We start from the raw sequence: 24740 nt of genomic DNA, 5'->3' as shown, positions 1-24740 counted from the left end.
GCTCAGAACCAATTTATATATTTTTCTTATAAAAGCCTGAGTCATATATATTTTGTTTCGTTCACATTTGTACACGTCACATTATCTCCATGTATATTATTTCACATTTCTTCAGCTTTAGGTATTGCAATTCAGCAGCTTTATTCCTCAATCGTTGCTCACAAGACCAGTTTCCTATATAAGGTATCTAAACTCGCTTCTTTCAGGCGATGCATCTGAGCTCCGAACCACGACTTTCTCACCACTACCTGCCACAGCACAAGTTGATGCCAAAATAAACATGAGCAAAAATATTTTTTACAATAAATATCTGTTACTAATCACCAGTAAATGAAAGGACTATTCCTTATTTTAGAAAAAAAAATTATCACGAGGATATATAGTGTAACAATCGACAAAGGTTTGTTCATTACTACAAGTTCTCTTGTAGCATCCGTGCCTAGAACCAAGATTTCCTGTAGAAAGAAAATTACAAAAAGGTAGAGTTCCATACTCATACATCTTTCAGAGCAAATGACAAAATGAATAAGATCTTTATTACCGCATATAAATTCACGTCCTTTTCCCAATCATGTGCCGATAACATGTAGAATACGGCCATTTACTTAATCGATAATAACATCTCCGCTGGGAACCAAAACAAATTCATAGATTTAATACCATGCTCTAGGTAGCATCTTTAATAGCATATTTGAAATCCTGTGTCCTGTATAAATCAACCAACTTCACACTCTTCATGCTTTTCATGTTCTTTCATGTACATCAAAGATTCATGCATCTGACCTATAAAGTACCGTATGAATTTTTGCATCCGTGCTCAGAACCAATGCAAATTTTTCACTTTGCAAAAGCCCGAGTCATATATATTTCGTTTCTTACACATCTGTACACGTCACATTATCTCCATGTATATCATCTAACATCTCTTCATCTTTAGTTATTATAATTTAGCAGCTTCATTCTTTGACGACACGAAGTAATTCCTATGAGAGGTACCTTCACTCGTTTCTTTGAAGCGATGCATCTGCTCTCAGAACCACGATCTTCTTACCACTGCCTGTCACAGCACAAGCTGATGTCTAAATAAACATCAGCATAACTATTTTTTACAATAACCATCTAATACTAACCACCAGTAAATGAAAGGATTATTATTTATTTTGGACAAAAATTGTATCACGAGGATATATAGTGTAACAATCGACCAAAGTCTGTTCATTACTGCAAGTTCACTTATAACATCCGTGCCTAGAACCAAGATTTCCTAGTGAAATAAAAGTACACAAAGTAAATATTCATACTTCTTTCTGAACAAATGACAAAATGAATAAGATATTTACAGTCGCATATACATTCACGTCCTTTTCCCAATCAAGTGCCGATAACATATTGAATACGGGCATTTACTTCCTCGATGATAACATCCCCGCTGGGAACCAAAACAACTTCATATATGAAATACCATGCACTAAGTAACATCTTTAATAACATATTTAAAAATATGTGTCCTGTATAAATCAACCAACTTCACAATGTTCGTGCTTTTCATATTATTTCAATTACATCAATGATTCATGCATCTGACCTATAAAGTACCGTATTAATTTTTGCATCCGTGCTCAGAACCAATTTTGTATATTTCTCATTGTAAAAGCATGAGTTATATACATTTCGTTTCTGACACAACTGCAAACGTCACATTATCTCCATGTTTATCATCTAACATCTCTTCATCGTTAGGTATTATAATTTAGCAGCTTCATTCTTAAATAATTGATCACAAGAAGTGATTCCTATGCGAGGTTCCTACACTCGTTTCTTTGAAGCGATGCATCTGCGCTCAGAACCACGTCCTTCTTACCACTGCCTGTCACAGCACAAGTTGATGCCTAAATAAACATCAGTAATACTATTGTCTCCAATAACCATCTGATACTAATCACCAGTAAATGAAAGGACTATTCCTTATTTTAGAAACAAAACATCATACCACGAGGGTATATAGTGTAACAATCGACCAAAGTCTACTCTTGACTGCATGTTCCATTATAACATCCGTGCCTAGAACCAACAATTCATCGTAAAAAGCAAATTACACAAAAGTACAATTCCGATATTCATACGTCTTTCAGAGCAAAGGACAAAATGAATAAGATATTTACAGTCGCATATAAATGCAAGTCCTTTTCCCAATCATGTGCCGATAACATGTTGAATAAGGGCATTTACTTCGTCGATGATAACATCCCCGCTGGGAACCAACACAACTTCATATATGAAATACCATGCTCTAAGTAACATCTTTAATAGCATATTTAAAAATATGTGTCCTGTATAAATCAAATAACTTCACACTCTTCGTGCTTTTCATATTATTTCAATTACAGCAATGATTCGTGCATCTGACCTATAAAGTACCGTATCAATTTTTGCATCCGTGCTCAGAACCAGTTTACTTATTTCTCTTTGTAAAAGCATGAGTCATGTATATTTCGTTTCTTACACATCTGCACACGTCACATTATCTCCATGTTTATCATCTAACATCTCTTCGTCGTTAGGTATTATAATTTAGCAGCTTCATTCTTAAATAATTGAGCACAAGAAGTGATTCCTATGCAAGGTTCCTACACTCGTTTCTTTGAAGCGATGCATCTGCGCTCAGAACCACATCCTTCTTACCAATGGCTGTCACAGCACAAGTTGATGCCTAAATAAACATCAGTAATACTATTGTCTCCAATAACCATCTGATACTAATCACCAGTAAATGAAAGGACTATTCCTTATTTTAGAAACAAAACATCGTACCACGAGGGTATGTAGTGTAACAATCGACCAAAGTCTACTCTTGACTGCATGTTCCATTATAACATCCGTGCCTAGAACCAACAATTCATCGTAAAAAGCAAATTACACAAAAGTACAATTCCGATATTCATACGTCTTTCAGAACAAAGGACAAAATGAATAAGATATTTTCAGTCGCATATAAATTCAAGTCCTTTTCCCAACCATGTGCCGATAACATGTTGAATACGGGCATTTACTTCATCGATGATAACATCCCCGCTGGGAACCAAAACAACTTCATATATGAAATACCATGCTCTAAGTAACATCTTTAATAGCATATTTAAAAATATGTGTCCTGTATAAATCAAATAACTTCACACTCTTCGTGCTTTTCATATTATTTCAATTACAGCAATGATTCATGCATCTGACCTATAAAGTACCGTATTAATTTTTGCATCCGTGCTCAGAATCAATTTACATATTTCTCTTTGTAAAAGCATGAGTCATGTATATTTCGTTTCTTACACATCTGCACACGTCACATTATCTCCATGTTTATCATCTAACATCTCTTCATCGTTAGGTATTATAATTTAGCAGCTTCATTCTTAAATCATTGACCACTAGATACGATGTCGTAGCCTCAGCTTGATTTGTTGTGGTTGAGGCTACGAATTGATCCCATATCATGTAATGGAGGAAAAAAAATCATCACTAAAGTCAGAAAAACAAACAGTATAAAAATCAGCTACAGAAGTATAATCATGTTGTGAAAGAAGTTTGGCTTATTTTGAATTTATTAAGCGCATAAACGATAAAATCAATTGGCATGGTTACTCTAACCTCATCATGTCCGCCATGACAGATAACGGGAGACTCTCACCGTGACCCCTTTTCTACGTAAGGCTTGCCAGACCAAACTTGGATATTCTACGCTATATTATTATCAATCAAGTGGCGAATAATCACTTCTTATTGGAATTTCAAAGTTGCTGATAAACCGAATTTCTGACCCAAACGGCGCCAAATTTTTACTACGATTTGTTTACATCTCCAAATAAGGCGACAATGTCCTTATATGGCACACAAACAAACGAGGCTGAGAACGGAAGTAATCATTATTTGAAATAATATGGCGGACGATCTGAACGAAAATATCGGCCCAAAAAAGTCAACGAGATTTTACAACTATTTCTACAATGATTTTCGATACTTCCGGTATTAAATAAGAGGACTACTCAATTGATTGGATTATCTGCAAGAAATATGTTTAAAGTGTTATTATTAGGCTAAAAGAGCGCCGGGTGTGAATCACACCCGGCTTGCTCCATTAACACGTATTTGCTCATGTTAGTACCCTGTCCACGAGGTACGAGTAAGGGTACTGATATTAGTACTAATTGACCACAAGAAGTGATTCCTATGCAAGGTTCCTACACTCGTTTCTTTGAAGCGATGCATCTGCGCTCAGAACCACGATCTTCTTACCACTGCCTGTCACATCACAAGTTGATGCCTAAATAAACATCAGTAATACAATTGTTTCCAATAACCAGCTGATACTAATCGCCAGTAAATGAAAGGACTGTTCCTTATTTTAGAAATAAAACATCGTTTCACGAGGATATATAGTGTAACAATCGACCAAAGTCTGTTCAATGCTGCAAGTTCACATATAACCACCGTGCTTAGAACCAAGATTTCCTGGTGAAATTAAATTACGCAAAAGTAGAGTTCCGATATTCATACATCTTTCTAAACAAATGACAAAATGAATAAGATGTTTACTGCCGCATGTAAATTCACATACTTGTCCCAATCATATGCCGATAACATGTTGAATACGGGCATTGACTTCATCGATGATAAGATCCCCTCTGGGAACCAAAACAACTTCATATATGAAATAGCATGCTCTAGGTAACATTTATAATAGCATATTTGAAATTCTGTGTACTGGATAAATCAGGAAATTTCATTCTGTTCCTGATTATCATGTTCTCTAACTTACATCAAATATTCATGCATCTGAGCAATACTATACCGTATCAATGTTTGCATCCGTGCTCAGAGTCAATGCATGTATTTCTCTTTGTAAAAGCCTGGGTCATGAGAATTATCATAATAGTGAACATCTTTGCTTGCATATTTAAAGTTCAGTGTTCTATAGACAACTACAAATTTCTTATAGTTCGTTCTTTTCATGTTGTTTTACTTACACCAATGATTCATGCACCTGAGCTTTGAAGTACCGTATAAATGTTTGCATCCGTTCTTACACATATATTTGAAGATATGCATCCGCGCTCAGATCCTCGACATTCTAAGCAATGCTTATCACTACCTAAGTCGATAGCCAAAATAAATATCTGTATATTATGATATTTTACACTAAGCACCAGTAAATTAAATAAGCACTAGTTCTTGTTTTAGACAGAGAGGATATAACGTTAGTATTTATAGACGTGTAACAATCCACCTAAGTCTATCCATGAGCACAAGTTTCGAATGGCATCCGCGCCAAGAACCAAAACCTCTTCTTGAAAGAGAATTATAATTATTACATATTCGTCTCCTATACATCTATCAGAACAAATAACAAAGGAACAAGAGCTTGAATGCTCCATACAACGTAACGTCCATTTTCCAATAATGTGCTGGTAATATGTGGAATACGGATATTTACGTCATCGGTGATAGCATCCTCGTTAACGTCTTCGATGACAACATCCCAGCTGAGAACCAAACCGACTTCAAATATGTATTATCATGCCATAGCATCTTTAGTAGGATATTTTAAATTCAGTGTGCTGTATAAATCATCAAATTTCACAAATTTCTTTCTTCTTCTTTCTTTGTTTTTGTTTCAATTACATCAAACATTCCAGGACGTGTTTGTTTCTCGATGAGTTAATGTTGACACAATCAATGGGTCATGACGACTGCAAATTAAACATAACAGAGTCATATTTTGTTTTACTGCAGGGACGATACTTTCTTACAACTACAGAAAAGGAAGAAAGTCATGGATCATTAATAATATAAACTATTTGGTCTTACAGTGTTGACATGTCACAGACACAAATCCCATGGGTCAAGAAGAAGATAGAGATCAAATGTGTGAACATTGTAATTCAGGCTCTGTTATCCTATCCATATCAAACAGATTTCACACTGCTGCCAATCTAAACAGGGATCTCAACCAATACTGTAACAAGATGCCTCAACACCATATGATGATCAAACGTTTATGTGAAATCATTCTAATGAGAGAGAGAGAGAGAGGAGTTTATGACGAGGAAGGTAACTTGGTACTGATAATAATTATGCAAAATGCAATATATGATTAGTGAATAACATACTTAAAAACATAAGAATCTTTAGATATGAGCGCATCATACAGACATTGATAAACAGCAATGGCCTATTTAGGTAGTCTACCTTCTTGTATAGGAAAAACCCAAAGAGATATTAAACCACATATTTGTTGAGACCACTTTTCCTTTAACGAGAAAGAGCTCAATCCAAACAGTTTTAGCATGAACTGTAATCTGGCGTGTGGATGAATGGATGGACACGAGACACGTACACCGACACCATAATGATCAATAAAATAGATCATATTCCTACCAAAACAGGTATGACAAAAAGGACCTGCCATAAACCTGATGAATATTAGTTTATGTTCTTATTTTAGAGAATACTTCGGAATAGAAACAGACGAATTTGAATCTGGAAACATAACCAATAATGAAGAATAATTTTAATGCATAAACATTATTTATTCAGAGAACATGAATATCGAAAGAAAATTAAACAAACACTCTAGCAATCCATTCTAACTAATAATAATATCATTCTGCATTCCAAGAATTGTGACCTATAAATGCATTTGGTGACAAAAATACGAAAAAAGGAAACCACAAATAGAATACATCTAGAAAGGCTTATGAATTTCTCATTTACTCGCAACATATACACGCAAACTCATTTATACTAACAGAGTATATCTTTGAAAGCATTATTAAATTTGTTTTAAAGACAGAAATATAGAAAACACTTGAAAAATTACACACAACCTGACAACAATGAAAAACAGACAATAGTATTTTACTGATGTTTATTTAGGCATTAACTTGTGATGTGACAGGCAGTGGTAAGAAGGACGTGGTTCTGAGCGCAGATGCATCGCTTCAAAGAAACGAGTGAAGGTACCTCGCATAGGAATCACTTATTGTGGTCAAGGAATGAAGCTGCTAAATTATAATACCTAAAGATGAACAGATGTTAGTTGATATACACGGAGATAATGTGACGTTTGCAGTTGTGTCAGAAACGAAATGTATATGACTCGGGCTTTTACAATGAGAAATATACAAAATTGGTTCTGAGCACGGATGCAAAAATTGATACGGTATTTTATAGGTCAGATGCATGAATCATTGCTGTAATTGAAATAATATGAAAAGCACAAACATTGTGAAGTTGGTTGATTTATACAGGACACATATTTTTAAATATGCTGTTAAAGATGTTACTTAGAGCATGGTATTTTATATATGAAGTTGTTTTGGTTCCCAGCGGGGATGTTATCATCGACGAAGTAAACTACAGGTTTTATTCCATGTGAATTGGTTTTACATTCACAATCATAACAGTATAGTCTCATTTATATAAACAGTGTGCATCTGCCAGTTGGTTTTATAGAATGACCATTCAGGAACCATTCTTTCAAATATTTGTAAAGTGCAAGCACATCCTTGATGCTGGTTTTTGTCGTCAACTCACCTCAAATCTTATTCTATGCAATTATGCTTATGGATTGTGTTGTTTGCATGGAAGAATATAATGATCATGGATGACCTTTCAAAATAGAATTAAAAATCAATCTCCTTTCATTGAATCACCGTTGGAAGTTTAGGGATTTTAAAAAAAAATCATCTTGCAATAAAGTTAATGATGGCACCTTTTGATAATAACAGTACCACCCTAATTGAATAGTATTAATATTATTTCAATAGATCCACTTCTGTGAACAAGATCCAGATATTCCGAATATAATAAACTCTCCTTTGCATCATGTTTACAATAGAATAACCTCCTATGTTTCAGTATTATTTTCTTCATGGTGAAAATATCTTGTCTGTAGGCTTGTGTGAACAGCTTTGAAAAATAAATGTTACAAAAAACTCACATTGAATATGAAATGAAAAGCAGTGTTCAAATTCTATATTCTAACTTGACAATGCTTGTTTGAAAATGTGACATGTAAGATAACTGTTCTAAGGCTGTTCTATAATAGCACCAATTAGTTAGAACCAAATTACATAGAAATAATTTGGTTATTGTAACAAAAACTTAGTGTATGTGTTTGGAAATTCTGAATGCTGAATTGCATAGTCATTTTCAGAAATCAAGATGTTGATATTGTGCTAACTGTAGCTTTGTTTTATGTGGTTATTTATTATCAGATGATGTTATTAATTTTAACTTTAAACCACAATTGGGCAATAGAGACAGTTCCAGTCTTGTAACTACCTCACAATGGGCCCCACAGGTATCTTTTTTTGCACTGGTCCACCCCTTTACTGTCAAATATTTTTTTCCTGGTTGGGCCATGCCCCCAGGTCGGCTGGGTCCCACAGCTTGACTGTACCTGCTACCACTGTAGTTACATCACTTGACTGTTATTTTTATCTTATATCACATTGACTTTAACTTCATTCAGTTTTTCATTCTTTTTTTTTTTTTTTGTTTCTTTTTTTTTGTTTTCAGGCTCTTTTAGATTGTGCTCAATTCCAGATTGTGATGGAAAGCTTCAGTATGATGGGCAAACGGAATGTGTACTCAGTATGGAACGTTTCCTTGTACATTATGATGTGTTGAGAGATTTCATGTTCCAGTTTCTTTATTCTAGGTATAAATTGCTGGGTCAAAAATTGTCAATATTTTTTATATTTGAGGCATTCCTATCCATTTTATTGGCAAATTAGGTACATATGTACTTTGACACTATTGGTGCTGGCATGGTATTAAGGAATCTATTCTATTTTCTTTCATTAAACACTGCTATATCAGACAAAAATAGATTTTTACTCAAGGACATTGAGTCTTAATATTTATTTGCTGCTCATCTTTCAAGACAGCATATAAAATATGTATTTATGCAATCACCTATATATAAATTATAAGGAAATAATTGTATATTTGGATTTTCTTTTTTTTAATTTACAGTTTTGAATTCTGGGCATTATACTATAACTCAGTTGTAATATATTTCCAAGCATGATGAAATAATGCTCACATTTTAAATTGTTGATCCTGATTTATAAATATTTTTGTTTAAGATTATTATTATTAATTAATACTTAATTATTGATTATTAATTTCTAATTGCTACCTAAGACTTTGTATGAATTCATTCATGTTTGTTGCACACTTAATTAACAATGTTGTTTCCTGAATTTGTAATATTTACTTACTCAAAACTTTTTTCTTCAGGTGCACCATGTATGCATTTTACAGTGTGTGGGCTTTGCATCAGCAGGATGCTGGAAATGTTGACTTTCATAAAATGTTTCCATACACCTACTTTCGATTGAGTTGGTTTTCATTTCTTGGTCTATTAGATGTCAACTATGAAGATGGCTTCATATGCATGAATGACATGTGTAGGAGAACACCAAATGTTTTAATATGTGACGGCACCTCACTGGCTTACAGAAAGGTTCATGCTGCGGCCAATGATGGTTACCTAGAAGATAATGGGCCCATTTTATCTGGCAGATGAGTATGACATAGTTGGAGAAAACTTAAGTATCTTGTTGGGATGTATAATGTTGATCATTTTAAAACAAAACACCTAACAAATATCACAGCCTCTTATTTAGCTTATTTATAGTAGGTTGTTACAACAGTATTGACAAGAAATAAAATATTGAAGAGGTATATTTTTCATCATTCCTGTTATTCATCAATCAGTATACCCATCTTAGATCTCATTAGCTGCAGACATTATCACTGTATAAATAGAGAACCATAGTAGGTCAGTTTTTAGAATTTGGTTTTTGTAATACAAGGGTCATGTTTCGTTACCTGCCCAGACCACCCTGGGTTTGAAGCATCTGTATGTCCTTACTAAATTTGTTTTGCTACTGTATTTCCTCTACACAGTATAGCCATTAATATGATAAAAGTGCCATAACAAAAATGCAAAGGATCTATTTCCCCTCAGAATGTTATAAATTGGAATGAGAAGTGTCTCTGAAAAGCAGATTCCAGATCCACAGAAAGTTCACAATTATTTTTATTTGTTTTCTTAATTGTCTGTGCACAAGTATTTCCTTTTTATGACATATACAGCTTATAATTATGTTTATACATAAATGATTTAAATGTATGATCAAAGTTAAAAATTATAATTAGATATGTCTTTTTCTTTCCTGCGACATCTCTGAACTTAGTTATATGAACTGCATAATATTTTGGGGTCATTTTGACCCTTCATAACATAACGTAGGAAGCACACCCTAAACACCTCAACTATTAATACCATGATCTTGAAAATCTCTCTTGATCCATGATTTCTACTAACAACCTCTATAAGCAGCATAGAACATCTCCCCCCCCTTTTTTTTAGAACATTTTGAAGAAGAAAAAAAATCGCAAAAATAAATCACAAGAAACACCAGGCAAATGCAACAAGAAACCAGCAATGTAAAGCATGCAAGACCGTTCCCAAGCTCTACTTCTAGCTAATGACAGCCAACCATTCAACTGTAAGGGACCATTATGGACCCACATATTGAGACCAAGCTATCAGGGTTCCTTGAATCCATAAAAGCCTGGGGGAGGTGGCACCATTCCCTTCCCCAGGAACAAGTAGCAGGCTGCGGTGCAGTCAGAAAAAAGTGGCACATGCACAATTGTGCGCATGCCACTATAATTAAACTCAACAACAACAACAACAACCCTTCATTTATTTATCATGGCTTTTTTTACTCATAAATTGGGTATAGGAATGTTTGCATCTTGCTTGCATTGTGTGGATCAGTTATCTCCTGTGCAGCAAGCTTGCATGCTAACCAGATGTATATGTATTCTATTAGTGGACTAGGCCCTGATTCGTATGCAAATTAAATGTTACAATTACAGGTATTTATGCCATCTTGATATGTTATGAAGTGGCATACATGTCATTGTACAGATTTTACGGTTTGAACATAATAATTTTTTCATAGACTGTTTTTATCATCCTACTAGTCACAAGGATAGGGTATTCATTGACAGTAAACCAACCCGGGAAATGCTTTTCAGCTATGTGAAAGGAAATTTAGAGGATTTTGATGCCATGAACTCCTTGCTTGTGAAACACCAGCCGTCATTGCTTCCATTCATGGAGTATGTTAGGCAAATAGGTTTGTTTAAGTAACTATTTATCACAAACAGTTTTGTAACATTTGCAACAATTCATTAAAAAACACAATTTATTACAAGTTCACTGCACCGATTTATATTCAAGACATGGCACAAAATCATTCTGACTTTCTAAAGTTTTGTATGCCACATTTATTTCTCATTTTTATTGTGTCCAGAATACTAAATTATTGGATTCAATTTGAATTGATTGTGCCCATATTCATAGAATTTTTTAGTATATGCCAGTGTTTTTTATGTTTAGCATATATCCAGCAATTCACAGAAGATGAGACTATTTACCCAGTTCTTAATAAAAATTAGCTCTTTAGAAGGTAATATACATTTATTTTTAATGCCTCCACTGCTTTGATCCATATCAATGAACAAAATTAGAATGACACTAGTGGTGATACATCATTTTCAGTGGTTTGTGGTAAAATTGATGCCATTTTGTTGACCCTGTCTGACGAAGAAGTTTGCTTTAATGACAAAATTTAAGTATGTATTATTATGTTAAATATGTTTTGTGTAGCAGACAAATCTAAACCAAAATGTCATCTTTCCATTTTTCTCAGGAAGCACTGACAAATGCCCTGAAGAATATTCAAAACTGATTAAGCTGTTGGCCAGCCCATCCCCAGTATGTGGCACTTTTCATTATACCTTCACTGATTTGTTAGAGAAAATATTGGAACAAGAAAAGATAACTTTGCCACAAATGAAGGTGCTCCAAGAACATTGTCCTGTGCTCTTTGATATGCTGCAAACTATAGATGATATTCCTTCATTCCTGAAAACAGCACTGAGGGAGGTAATCTGCAAGGTCAAGACAACTTTTGCAAATCACAAGGGTCAAGATACAGGGCTTCCAATGGGACCTGCATCCAGAGATGCCTTTTACCCAGTTCTGCCAGAAGTGTGTAAGAGGGGAAAATATCAATTGGATGGCAAGAAATGGGAGGTACCATTTTGCAGCAAGAAACATGGAAGGCATCCTACACTGTTACCAGGAATATTTACTGTCTTTTGCTAACATGGTATGATGTCATGTGCTTGATTTATTGATGAGTTAATGTTTATCCTTTGTTTCTAATAACAATTATATTTTGTTACCAAATTGAAGTGAGTTCTTTTACTTGACATTTCTCATCATATGTGAGATTGGCATAAGTGATAATAACAAAATTTATATTCTACAAATTTAGTTCTTGAAAATTATATTTTTTGATTGTTTATCCATTGTTGCTGAATTTGTTCTACATGAATAGTAAAATGTTTGATTTTTGCTGTTTTATATTGAAATACAGTAATATCAGATTTGTTCAGTGCATTGGGTGTGTGATTTGAATTCTTAACATAGCTTAAACAATTTGTCAGTCATATTGCTTTGATGTCTACAGCGTGGCAGTTTATAGTGATGTCTAGCACTTTGTCATCATACTGCAAACATCAAACATGTGACATCACACCCTGTCACATTATCATGACACCAGGCTGACCAGTCCTAACACTGTCCTCTTAGTGCTGAGTACCAAGTGAGGTGACTGTATGTACCATTTTTATGTCTTTGGCATGACTCGGCTTGGTTTCGAACCCGCTTCCAATGCATATCCTCTAACAACTTAGGCCCCCTCAACCTTCCTTCAGTGCAGTGAGAATATTTTGTCAGTAATTTAACTGACAGAGTGGTACTGCTGACAAGAGGTAAATAATTTTCCATGTAATTGGATTACAGCCTTGTAGATAAGGATTAAGGTTGTTAATAGTTATTTCAGTCATAAAGAGAGTCTTACCAACAATAATTTAGCATCGCCAGTATTATAGATATTAATATGGTAAAATCATTCAAACACAGTACCTATGATCAGTGGTCTCACCACAATAGGCACATGATAGTCTTTTAGCATTTATATGTACCACATGCTTCTGTTGTATAAATGTCCCCAGTTTCTTTTTTCTATCCATATTTTATTTTACACAATCATCTGTCAACATTTTTTAATATGCTGTGGGTTTTTTCAGGTATTTGCTATGGGTACCAGATCATGAAATCGATGGAGTCACCAAACATTCCATTCACATTCCTTAAAACAAGATTTGAAGGTTTTTAGCCTTTCTGATTATACATTTTGATTTCAATCTTTGATGTTTAAGATAAATACTTTTCTTAATAATGTTGGACTTTGTAGTGCATGTGTTGTATCTGAAAATTGTAATGATTTATTAAGAGTATTTGATGATATATTCAACACACAGGAGCTAAAGTTCATTTAAATTACATTAGTCACAATTAAAATTTATTACAATTGGACAAACTTATAAGTAAACAGGCTTTAATTATGTTGAACATACAGTGTGCTTTAGTTTTTTTAATAATATAATTAATTTATATGTGTGTTTACTTATGATAAGAAATTATGGTATCACAGTCACAAAGATAAATGAAATAGTGAAAAATCATGATCATGGTGATCTCTAGTTGATGAAGGTGTCTTTCATTGGCTTCATTATTTTGTTTTCTTTTTGTTTCAGTTGCTCCAGAGGCAGTAATTTATGACAATGCCTGCAACTTGCATGCTTACTGTCTCAATAGAGATCCTGTTTTCTTTGCAAGGACACAGTTTGCAGTTGATGCTTTGCATTGGTTTAACCACACTGGTAATGCATTTCTACCTGTACGTTATTGCAGTTGTATGTTCTTCATTCTGATTTTGCTCATATTTTGATTATTTTTAGGGTTGGAAACTATAAAATGCATCACTATGTAAATGCATATCATTTAGTTATATTTCTACAAATGTTTGTGCATATTCAGTCGCTTGACCTATTACGAGCAACGTATGTTTTTCAGTTTTTTTGAATGAAGTTATAGTTGAGATGTTGTTGTTGATTATAAGAACTAGTTTCATACTTGCTTTAGTGCACACAGTTGACACCAAAATTTTCCAAAAGTTGGTAAGATTGCCATCATCTTCAAAATAAGTTGTATAACATTAAATCTGCATGTATCGTTATTTTGTATGTTAAAATCTGTGTTAGGGTCTATGAAGTATATATGTCTAGTGCTAGGGTCTTGGACGCTTATACGTCTGGTGCTAGGGTCTAGGAAGTATGTCCATCTGGTGCTATGGTCTAGGATGCATATACATCTGGTGTTAGGGTCTAGGAAGTATATATGTCTGGTGCTATGGTCTAGGAAGTATGTTCATCTGGTGCTAGGGTCTTGGACGTTTATATGTCAGGTGCTAGGGTCTAGGATGCATATACATCTGGTGTTAGGGTCTATGAAGTATATATGTCTAGTGCTAGGGTCTTGGACGCTTATACGTCTGGTGCTAGGGTCTAGGAATTATGTTCATCTGGTCCTAGGACGCATATACGTCTGGTGCTTGGTTCTAGGATGCATATACGTCTGGTGCTATGGTCTAGGAAGTATGTTCATCTGGTGCTAGGGTCTTGGACGCTTATACGTCAGGTGCTAGGGTCTAGGATGCATATACATCTGGTGTTAGGGTCTATGAAGTGTATATGTCTAGTGCTAGGGTCTTGGACGCTTATACGTCAGGTGCTAGGGTCTAGGAATTATGTTCATCTGGTGCTAGGATGCATATACGTCTGGTGCTAGGGTCTAGGAAGTATGTTCATCTGGTGCTAGGGTCTTGGACACTTATGCGTCTGGTGCTAGGGTCTAGGATACATATACATCTGGTGTTAGGGTCTATGAAGTATATATGTCTAGTGCCAGGGTCTTGGACGCTTATACGTCTAGTGCTAGGGTCTAGGAAGTATGTTCATCTGGTGCTATGGTCTAGGATGCATATACATCTGGTGTTAGGGTCTAGGAAGTATATATGTCTGGTGCTAGGTTCTTTGATGAATATACGTATGGTGTTAGGGCCTATGAAGTATATATGTCTAGTGCTAGGGTCTTGGACGCTTATAGGTCTGGTGCTAGGGTCTATGAAGTATGTTCATCTGGTGCTAGGATGCATATACGTCTGGTGCTAGGGTCTAGGAAGTATACATGTCTGGTGCTATCATCTATGAAGTATGTATATCTGGTGCTAGGTTCTAGGATGCATATACGTCTGGTGCTAGGATCTAGGAAGTATACATGTCTGGTGCCATCATCTATGAAGTATGTATGTCTGGTGCTAGGTTGCATATAAATCTAGTGTTAGGGTCTATGAAAGATATATGCCTGGTGCTATGATCTGTGAAGTATATATGTCTGGTGCTATGATCTATGAAGTATATATCACTGGTGATAAGGTCTAGGAAGTATATACATCTGGAGTTAGGGTCAAGGATGCACATACGTTTGGTGCTAGGGTCTATGAAGTATATTCATCTGGTGCTAGGGTCTTTGATGCTTATACGTCTGGTGCTAGGGTCTAGGAATTATGTTCATCTGGTGCTAGGGTCTAGGAAGTATATGTCTGGTGCTATCATCTATGAAGTATGTATGTCTGGTGCTAGGTTCTAGGATGCATATACGTCTGGTACTAGGGTCTATGAAGTATATATGACTGGTGATAGGGTCTAGGAAGTATATATGACTGGTGATAAGGTCTAGGAAGTAAATACATCTGGTGCTAGGTTGTATGATGCATATACGTCAGGTGCTAGGGTCTAGGAAGTATATTCATCTGGTGCTATGATCTTTTAAGTATATATATCTAGTGCTAGGTTCTAGGATGCATATACGTCTGGTGCTAGGGTCTATGAAGTATATATGACTGGTGCTTTGATCTATGAAGTATATATGACTGGTGATAAGGTCTAGGAGGTATATATGTCTGGTGCTAGGTTATATGATGCATATACGTCTGGTGCTAGGGTCCAGGAAGTATATACTTTTGGTTCTAGGGTAGAGATTGATTCGGCTCTCTGTGGTTTGTGGAATCTGTCAGATATCATGCAGAATATTGCCTTAACTTACGATAAAATATTGTTATAAAGTGAAAACTGAAAGAATGTGGTGCCTACCCCCACCCACCCTATCTGCTGATATGGTTGATACATTTCTTCAACTAATCACTTTATTTTGTCAGCGAGAGGTTTATATACCCCCTTGGTCGCCGGTGCAGACGGTATTAATACATGTTATATAATATGAAAATCATATTGATGTGTCCTTTTATTGCAGCATCTGGGTTTTGAATGATACCATTTGTCTTGCAGCAATGATTTGGATAAAATGATGGATAAAACAATTGAAGATGACTATGTTTAAATAAGGGTATAAACAAAGAAATGACTAGGAAACACGTTTGAATTTTTAATTTAATTTAAATTACAATTGCTTTGTTTTCTATATGGTAGTTAAAGAAGAGGGCATAAATTGAACTGTGGTATATTTTATAAAATTTCTAGAGGTCATCCTTTTTTGGAAGATTTTATTAACAAATTTGTTTAAATATTGTTACTGTACTAAGACCCATCTATATTCCATTTTGATGTGTAGCAGTCATGATGCAAATTGACAAAGTATTCAGTAAAGTACTTGGGTAGTCATTGGAGGAAAATGTTTCCCCAAAAGGTTTACACTCACTTCCAGCAATTAACTATAGGACCAAAACATCTATACATCTGGTTCTAATATTTGGTGAGTACATAACTCTGGTGCTAAAGTCTAGGAAATAAATAAGCCTGGTGCTAAGGTGAAGGTATGTGTCAGGTGATAGAGCGAAGTGTCAGGAAAGGATATTTGTATAGTGCTAAGGTCAAGGATTATAAAATTGTGTGAATACATTTCAAGATCATTTTAATGGGTATAAATGAATGATGAGCGAAATTCACTTTAATATTTTTAATCCAGTTTTACATTCAAATTAAACACACCCCATACCAACTTTGGTCCTCTTTTGGTTAAGGGTTATCCTGAAATATATGAATATGATAAAAGTTATAGAACATCAAACTGTTATGTCTTTCTCCCTGTTATTCTCAGGTCGCTCTGTTATCATAACAATATAAAATATGTAAATATAAATATTCATTCATACTGACATTATTGGACAGAAGGTGTAGAATATGATGGATGGTTATCAGTGTTTATGTACTGACCTTTATAATGCTATAGAACATATCCATTATAATTATACATAACACCATGTCACCTGGATAATTATAAAACAGAGTAATATTGAATTGAAATTAGCATAAAGTCGGTTTCCTGATGAGCAGGTGTAAACAAACTTTTGCACGCGGTATACAATGTTACGACTCTATAATATAAGTATGAGGCAACGAAAGACAGTAGTGCGCCCGTAAAAGAATACATCAGCAGGAAAATGTAAATTGAGAAAATATAGACATACAACTGAAAGCATTAGCAGACAGCAAAACAGATAAACAGAAGATATACCTGGATGGGAATCAAGGGAACAACATGCCCCACCTCATCCCCAGCTTTATTTATCCACAGGATATGAATTGGATCCTTAGTAATTGTCTGCTGCTGGCAAGTACAAGGGTGAATGCACTCATTGTACCCTTTAAGTTTGTTGATTGAGTGCATTTGGATCTTCTGATCCAGGTAGCCTGCCAGAAAATGCACCTGAATGGGCCCTATGTAAAAAATATTAATATAATTTAACTGGAGAGTGGTCTGTTTCATTATTAGTATTTGACATAAATACATACATACATACATGCATGCAAATTGATACATGCATGCATAGTAAAGATTATACAACTATAATCAAACATGCTCATTTGACTGGATGTTAAGGCATGATCATTTTTTATATTCAACTGCTTTAGTTCATAACAGGTAACTGGTTAAATTGCATTTCAAAAGCTAGTTACTGAATATTAATTTCAACAGAATTAGGAACTGATATATGTACTTCAAGCATATGATAAGTTTACTTGACATGTAAAACGTGACTATTGAACTCTTATACCTATTTTGTGTGACACTAAGGATTAATTTTTAAAAAGAGTGAAAACCATCAAAACGAAACTTGTTATACCATATAAATATAAATCTTTACACATATGAAATCCTCAGTGAATGGAAACCTTCTCAAAACAAAAAATATTTTTTTTTTTCAAGTGTTTTACTGTATCAACCAGAGTGTGAAGATAGTAAACATTGTGTAGATTTATGTTACATTTTGAAGTAAATATACTGAATGGATTCTATTCAAAAACGAATTAATAATGAAAGAAACTAAAAACAATAAAATTTAAAAAGTGACACTATTAATCATAATCAAAATATGTAAAACAAAAACACAAAAAGGCACACAATGAACAACAGAGCCATAAAATGACAAAATGGAAAGACAGAAAAGTGAAATTATCAGCCACTTTTGTAATAGCCATAATAGTCAAAGTTAATATTCACATTTCACAAGTTACAGCGACAATAAGAAAGAAATAAAAATAAAAAATCATTGTAATGTTGACAATTTTTGTACCACTCTCTGGAAAAATGTAGGAGTCAAGACATTTGTTGCTATCTACATCAAACACTAGTACTTAACACAACTCAACTGCTCTTCAGCCATCACACACCTGCATAACAATTAGGTTTTGCTGTTAATCTTGCCTCTTCTTGTAATAAGAATGTCGATAATTGTTCTGGATTCTCTGTATCGATACATTTCTGCCACACTTCTTCTGGGCAGAAGCTCTCCAGCAGCATCCTCACATCATCAACTGAAGACAAACCTTCAGAGATGAGCTAAGAAACAAGGAAAGAAAGATAAAATACATTAGTACATATGTATCTATTGACAAAACTGTACATAAATGTATAGTTATATTAACTGATCAATGTGATAACAAATTGCATCAAGAACACGTTTCCTTCACTAAAATAATGAATGCAATGTGCCACAGATATAGGAACTGAAAAAGCAGCACATAAAATGGATGAAATTTATCATAAAGTCTGTAAATTAAAAATAAAATATCACGAGTGCTTAAAGTTAAACAAGGTTAACATTAAACAATTAGTGACTTCATTTGTGGTTGATGGCCTCAATGAAAACAATTTTCTTTCCCCGAGTTGCCAAATCATTGTAGCAACAAAAAGTATACCGTTTTGTTACACAAATGTAAATTTTCAAGTTCTTTTTGTGTTACTGATAAATGATGCACACACACTTAACATAAACATCACGTTCAACAGTCTGAGGTCTGATTTTCCTATGCCAATATTATCAGGGATTCCAAATTTTGGAGTAAAAAATGTTTCTTTCACAATACTTGTCTGATCCTAATACCTTAGGATCATAAACACTAACTCACCCACCCACCCCCAGGCAATAAGTTTTAGTTATGACAGCTAAAGGTTGTCTGCTCACCTAGGTGGCACTCAGACAGTGATCTTCAGACCAACTGCTATGTGTCATTATACAGCTTCCAGTATATTACTGCTGAAATAATTTCAATGATGTTCATGTAAAGGTTGTTGTTGTTGTAGGGTTTAATGCCAATTTTCAGCACAAGATAGGCTATACATGGCCAGTATTAATGGTGCAGGAAGAACCCGGGAAAAACCCAGAAATAACCACCGACCCATGAGAAGCTACTGTCAAGCTTTCTCACATACCCACATTGGCCGAACCCAAGAATCGAACCAATGCAGACAGAGGATGGGATGGCAGTGATCCGTAACAGTAAGCACTTTAGACCACTTGGACACTAGGGACCCCTCATATAAAGGTTAAGAAGTGATGAAAAATATCACAAAGAAGAACAAATGATTGCCTGAAAATTGTATCATATCCTATACATATGTATATCAACATGTCTACAGAATTTAATTTAGCCATTTACAATACTTGCTAAGTGTATTTACAAGGAATACTTCCAAAAAGTATTAGTAAACGAAATATTGAAAACCATAACAAAAATTGTATAAATTGCAGAATTTGCCTCAGAATGTAGCTAAGGCATTTATATATTCATCACAAATTGCATTTGTCTGTGTTAGGCATGTTTTGAGCAATTGTGTTCACAAAGTATTCTGGATGTTATATGATGATGTACAATTCTCATGATGCAGTGTACAGTGAGGATATATATGACCTATGATCAGATGCTTCATGCTGTTATTATTTAAGCAAACAGATAAAATTACTGAATAAAATGTATACTTCAAATACCTTATAAACTCCAAACAAATAGCATTCTCCTTAGGTATACTCTTTATGAATATTTGTATGTTCTGAGCAACATTAACAAAACAATAAATACAATTTGTAATAAATTATAAAACAAATAAAAGTAATATAAAAAACAAACAAATACCAAACAAGATCAGCATTTTGCATAGGGTTAGGAATTTAAAGAAAAAGAATGTCCCCGGCTTTCCTCACTGGTTATACTGGCTATTTAAAAAAGACCTTGTATATCTTAGGTATAATGCAAAGAACCTTTAATTCCCTTTATTTTGGTGTATGATTGATGGGTGTACTATGGGTTATAGAGTATACAGCTTGGCCTTACTTCAAATGTGCACCTTTCAAAAAAGTGCTAGCTCTACTTGGTCATTTTCACTTCCTGAACTTCAGAGGTCAATTGTATAAAAAAGAGCCGATAACTTTTTTTACATTTTATATATTTGGTAATTCATTCATTGCACTTTCAGACGCTGGTATTGTCTAGTCTGGCAAAATTCATTTTCCCTATTTTAATAGCTGCTATGTATAGTGTACTTTAGACTAATTCAGACTGACTTTTTAACACAAGGGAGCAGTCATTTTAGTTAGCAGTGTGCTTAAATCATGTAAAATTTCCAAAAGTACAATATCCAAAAGAAATATCATCCACATTACATTAATGTAGCATAGAGGTATGCAAACATTCTCTCCACTGTGCATGTTTTAAATGCGAACTACTTCACCTTACATACGTCACTCTCTCAAAAGTACATATTATCTGGTGAGCGCCACCATAAAGAAGATGTAGGTATTATTTTTTTATGATTTAATTATGTTTATATGGCTGAAACATTTAAGTCGCAAGCATCAAAACAATCCTTATGAATAATTCTCCTGCCTTTTTCCACACAGAACAGTATTTATGAGTGTCAGAGTCTCTAACAAGTCCAGCCTACCCCCCCCATGATAAAAGTGAGCTATTTTAAGAATGCACATTACATTTTGTAAACATAGCAACCAATGTTATGCTGAATGATAGGAACATGAAACTAGCCAGAATTATTTCTGAGATATCAACAATGAATTTTACAATTAGAAAAGGGAGGTAACTCATCAGCTTCATAAAGGTCAAAGGTCAAAGTGTAAAATATTTGCCTATTGTTTAATATGGAAGAAGCGAATTCACTTTCTCATCATTTATTTTTTTATTTCATTGCAAATAAATGAAAAGAAACATTTTCACCATATATTTCTGTCACTTATTGCAACAGTTTTAAATTTAAGTTGACTCTATTCCTATATTCTAAGTCTTCTAATTTCCCCATAATTAAGGTCACTACTCACACAAAAATACCTCATGGCAAATTATGTAAGCAAGAGAAAAATGATCATAATTAGCTTATTTTCATGCTTAAATGCAATATGAATGTACCATTTCATTCAGAACATCATACATAATTATATGAAAATAAAAAAAAATAATTGCAAACATTTTTTTATTTTCTTTAAGGTGGCGCTATACAGTTTCGCATTTTGCATAGGGTTAGGAATTTAAAGAAAAAGAATGTCCCCGGCTTTCCTCACTGGTTATACTGGCTATTTAAAAAAGACCTTGTATATCTTAGGTATAATGCAAAGAACCTTTAATTCCCTTTATTTTGGTGTATGATTGATGGGTGTACTATGGGTTATAGAGTATACAGCTTGGCCTTACTTCAAATGTGCACCTTTCAAAAAAGTGCTAGCTCTACTTGATCATTTTCACTTCCTGAACTTCAGAGGTCAATTGTATAAAAAAGAGCCGATAACTTTTTTTACATTTTATATATTTGGTAATTCATTCATTGCACTTTCAGACGCTGGTATTGTCTAGTCTGGCAAAATTCATTTTCCCTATTTTAATAGCTGCTATGTATAGTGTACTTTAGACTAATTCAGACTGATTTTTTAACACAAGGGAGCAGTCATTTTAGTTAGCAGTGTGCTTAAATCATGTAAAATTTCCAAAAGTACAATATCCAAAAGAAATATCATCCACATTACATTAATGTAGCATTGAGGTATGCAAACATTCTCTCCACTGTGCATGTTTTAAATGCGAACTACTTCACCTTACATACGTCACTCTCTCAAAAGTACATATTATCTGGTGAGCGCCACCTTACATGCTGTTATGTTGACAGTCAATAATCTAAAAAAAGAGCAGGTCAACCTTTGACAAGAACTTCACCGTGAAGTCATCTTTTAAGGTATTTTAGATTAACATATGATTTGCATTGATTGTCACACAGTGGAAAGGTCAGTACTGAGAAACAAATGTAGAGAAGATATAGTAAAATTAATTGTGTACTATGTCCGGCAGTGGTTCTAGCTGTGGACTTCCGGTTCTTCTCGCGGATGTGCACTGCAAAACACTGTTGGAGCAAGCCGGATGTGATTCACACCCGGCGCATTTTTTAGGCTAATAATAATTCTTTAAACATATTCCTTGCATAAAATCCAATAAATTGAGTAGTCCTCATCTTATTTAATACCGGAAGTATCGAAAATCATTGTAGAAATAGTTGTAAAATCTCGTTTACCTTTTTTAGCCGAGATATTTGTTTAGATCGTCCGCCATATTAGTTCAAGTTACTTACGTTCTCAGCCTAGTTTTTTGTGTGCCATATAAGGACACTGACGCCCTATTTGGAAACGTAAACAAATCGCTGTTAAAATTTGGCGCCGTTTGGGTCAGAAATTCAGCGCATTAAAAGTAAATACAGTTATCTTCAACTTTGAAATTCCACCAAGAAGCGATTATTCGCCACTTGAGTGATAATACTATAGAGTAGAATATACAAATATGATCTGGCAAGCCTTAGGGGACGTCCATTAATTATGTCAACAATTTTTAGGCAGTTTTTTTTTTACCTCCCTCCCCCCCCCTTGTCAAGAACTGTCAAACTTTCAGTGACCCCCCTAATAAAATTTGACCCCCCCCCCCCTTCAAACTAACAATATTTTATATGGCAAATAAATTTTAATATTGTTTAAACTTGTTTAACAGATTTCAAATTTATAACACTTTGAATTCATGAAAAAATCGAGAGTTTATATGTTAGCTTCTATCATCTTCCCGTAGGGAAGCCAAATGTTCCTCAATTGTTATAATGAGCATAGTGGCTGACTTTTTGTAAAAAATAACATTGTTGACGTCAATTTATCTTGAATTCCCCCCTCCCCCATGTCAACAATTGTCAAACTTCTTAAAAAATCCTCCCCCCATTTTGTTGACATAATTAATGGACGACCCATTACGTAGAAAAGGGGTAACAGCGAGAGTCTGGCGTTATCTGTCATGGCAGACAGGATGAGGTTAGTGTAACCATGCCAGTTTTTTTTATCGTATAAGGGCTTAATAAATTCAAAATAAGCCAAACTTCTTTCACAACATGATTATACTTATGTAGTAGATTTTTATACTGCTTGTTTTTCTAACTTTAGTGATGATTTTTTGTTGCTCCATTACATGATAGGGGATCAGTTCGTAGCCTCAACCACAACAAATCAAGTTCAACAGCCACATAAGACCTCATTGGCTGGTTGGCTGCTGTGATTGGGATGAGTGCATGAATGGTATTGATAATTTGTTGTGTGCAGACAATCAGTGGTGGTTTACAGCCAGTGTGTTAAAAAGTATTTACTTTTAAGAATATATTGTCTTTCAATTAACCCCCAGATCAGATGTTTATTCCTTAGTTTCCACTATTTAATTCTGATTTAAAATTCAAGCCATGTCAAGTTGAATTTTATGATTGAATATATAATTTGGAAGTTTGTTTACATCGGCACAGATTATTTCTGCCGATACCAATTATACTGATTGTTCTAATAATCAGCCCGATTATGAGTATGGCCGATTAATCGGTACAGCTGTAGAAAGAGAGCATGCAAATGTTTTTAAAATGTTTTCAAGTTCAATGGTGAAAGTCCTGTATGAACCTAGTAGCAGCCATCTTAAAATTCCTCCTCTGGCAAATTTGTTACGATGACTAGTTGATGTTAAATTAAAAATTGAGCAGATCTTTATCCAGTATGGCCACCACAGTAAATAACTTTAAAACTTTGTCCCTGCTTAATCAGAAGACCTGCAAAGTCTGTTTGGTACTAATCTGTCATCCATTATGCCCATCATGGCAACTATGTTTAAAATTGAGATTCTGATGGAAAACTATATTAACATGGGGTTTTCACTAGAATGAGGATATTTTAGTAGCTAGGTGTGAAGTAAAAGTAGCCAGGTAAATCGTTCGGCCTATGGATGATAACACTGGAGAAGGCAAATTATGATCGATAATTCTGAATGCAAATGTCAGTGTTTCAATTGGCTGCCATAGAGCACATGTTGTAGATATTTTT

At 34.4% G+C, this 24740-nt stretch overlaps 2 protein-coding genes across 8 annotated transcripts in view; one reads left to right on the top strand and one right to left on the bottom strand.

The window, feature by feature from the left end:
• LOC149784488 (uncharacterized) overlaps positions 1-24740 on the top strand; it is a 139787-nt gene that overhangs the window by 100436 nt on the left and 14611 nt on the right. The window contains exons 1-6 of one of the 7 annotated variants that reach the window (XR_016413879.1): positions 8135-8716; positions 9301-9585; positions 11059-11216; positions 11793-12254; positions 13240-13320; positions 13750-13875. The exons of 1 other annotated variant lie outside the window; for it this stretch is intronic. Coding sequence is in view for 2 of the 6 variants with exons in the window: in XM_089932570.1 (XP_089788696.1) it covers positions 13771-13875 (105 nt within the window). In the remaining 4 variants the exon portion in view is untranslated. Of the gene's footprint in view, positions 1-8134; positions 8717-9300; positions 9586-11058; positions 11217-11792; positions 12255-13033; positions 13321-13749; positions 13876-22503; positions 22589-22921; positions 23095-23374; positions 23697-23717; positions 23958-24740 lie in introns of those variants that run through there. 5 more of the 7 variants (XM_089932570.1, XM_089932573.1, XM_089932574.1 and 2 more) reach the window with 5 other exon arrangements.
• LOC149784489 (uncharacterized) lies at positions 17015-22781 on the bottom strand. Its single transcript, XM_089932577.1, has 4 exons — positions 22690-22781; positions 18745-18913; positions 17588-17790; positions 17015-17100 (listed from the first exon to the last, which is right to left on the bottom strand). The coding sequence occupies exons 2-4, from the start codon at positions 18872-18874 to the stop codon at positions 17089-17091; spliced, it is 345 nt and encodes a 114-aa protein (XP_089788703.1). The 5' UTR covers positions 18875-18913; positions 22690-22781; the 3' UTR covers positions 17015-17088.

Source organism: Sinohyriopsis cumingii, chromosome 14 (genome assembly GCF_028554795.1).
Source record: "Sinohyriopsis cumingii isolate HCF-2022 chromosome 14, ASM2855479v2, whole genome shotgun sequence".
In the NCBI taxonomy this organism is placed as follows: domain Eukaryota; kingdom Metazoa; phylum Mollusca; class Bivalvia; order Unionida; family Unionidae; genus Sinohyriopsis; species Sinohyriopsis cumingii.
The sequence above is the reverse complement of the archived record's forward strand: the minus strand, read 5'-3'. Positions and strand labels throughout refer to the sequence as shown.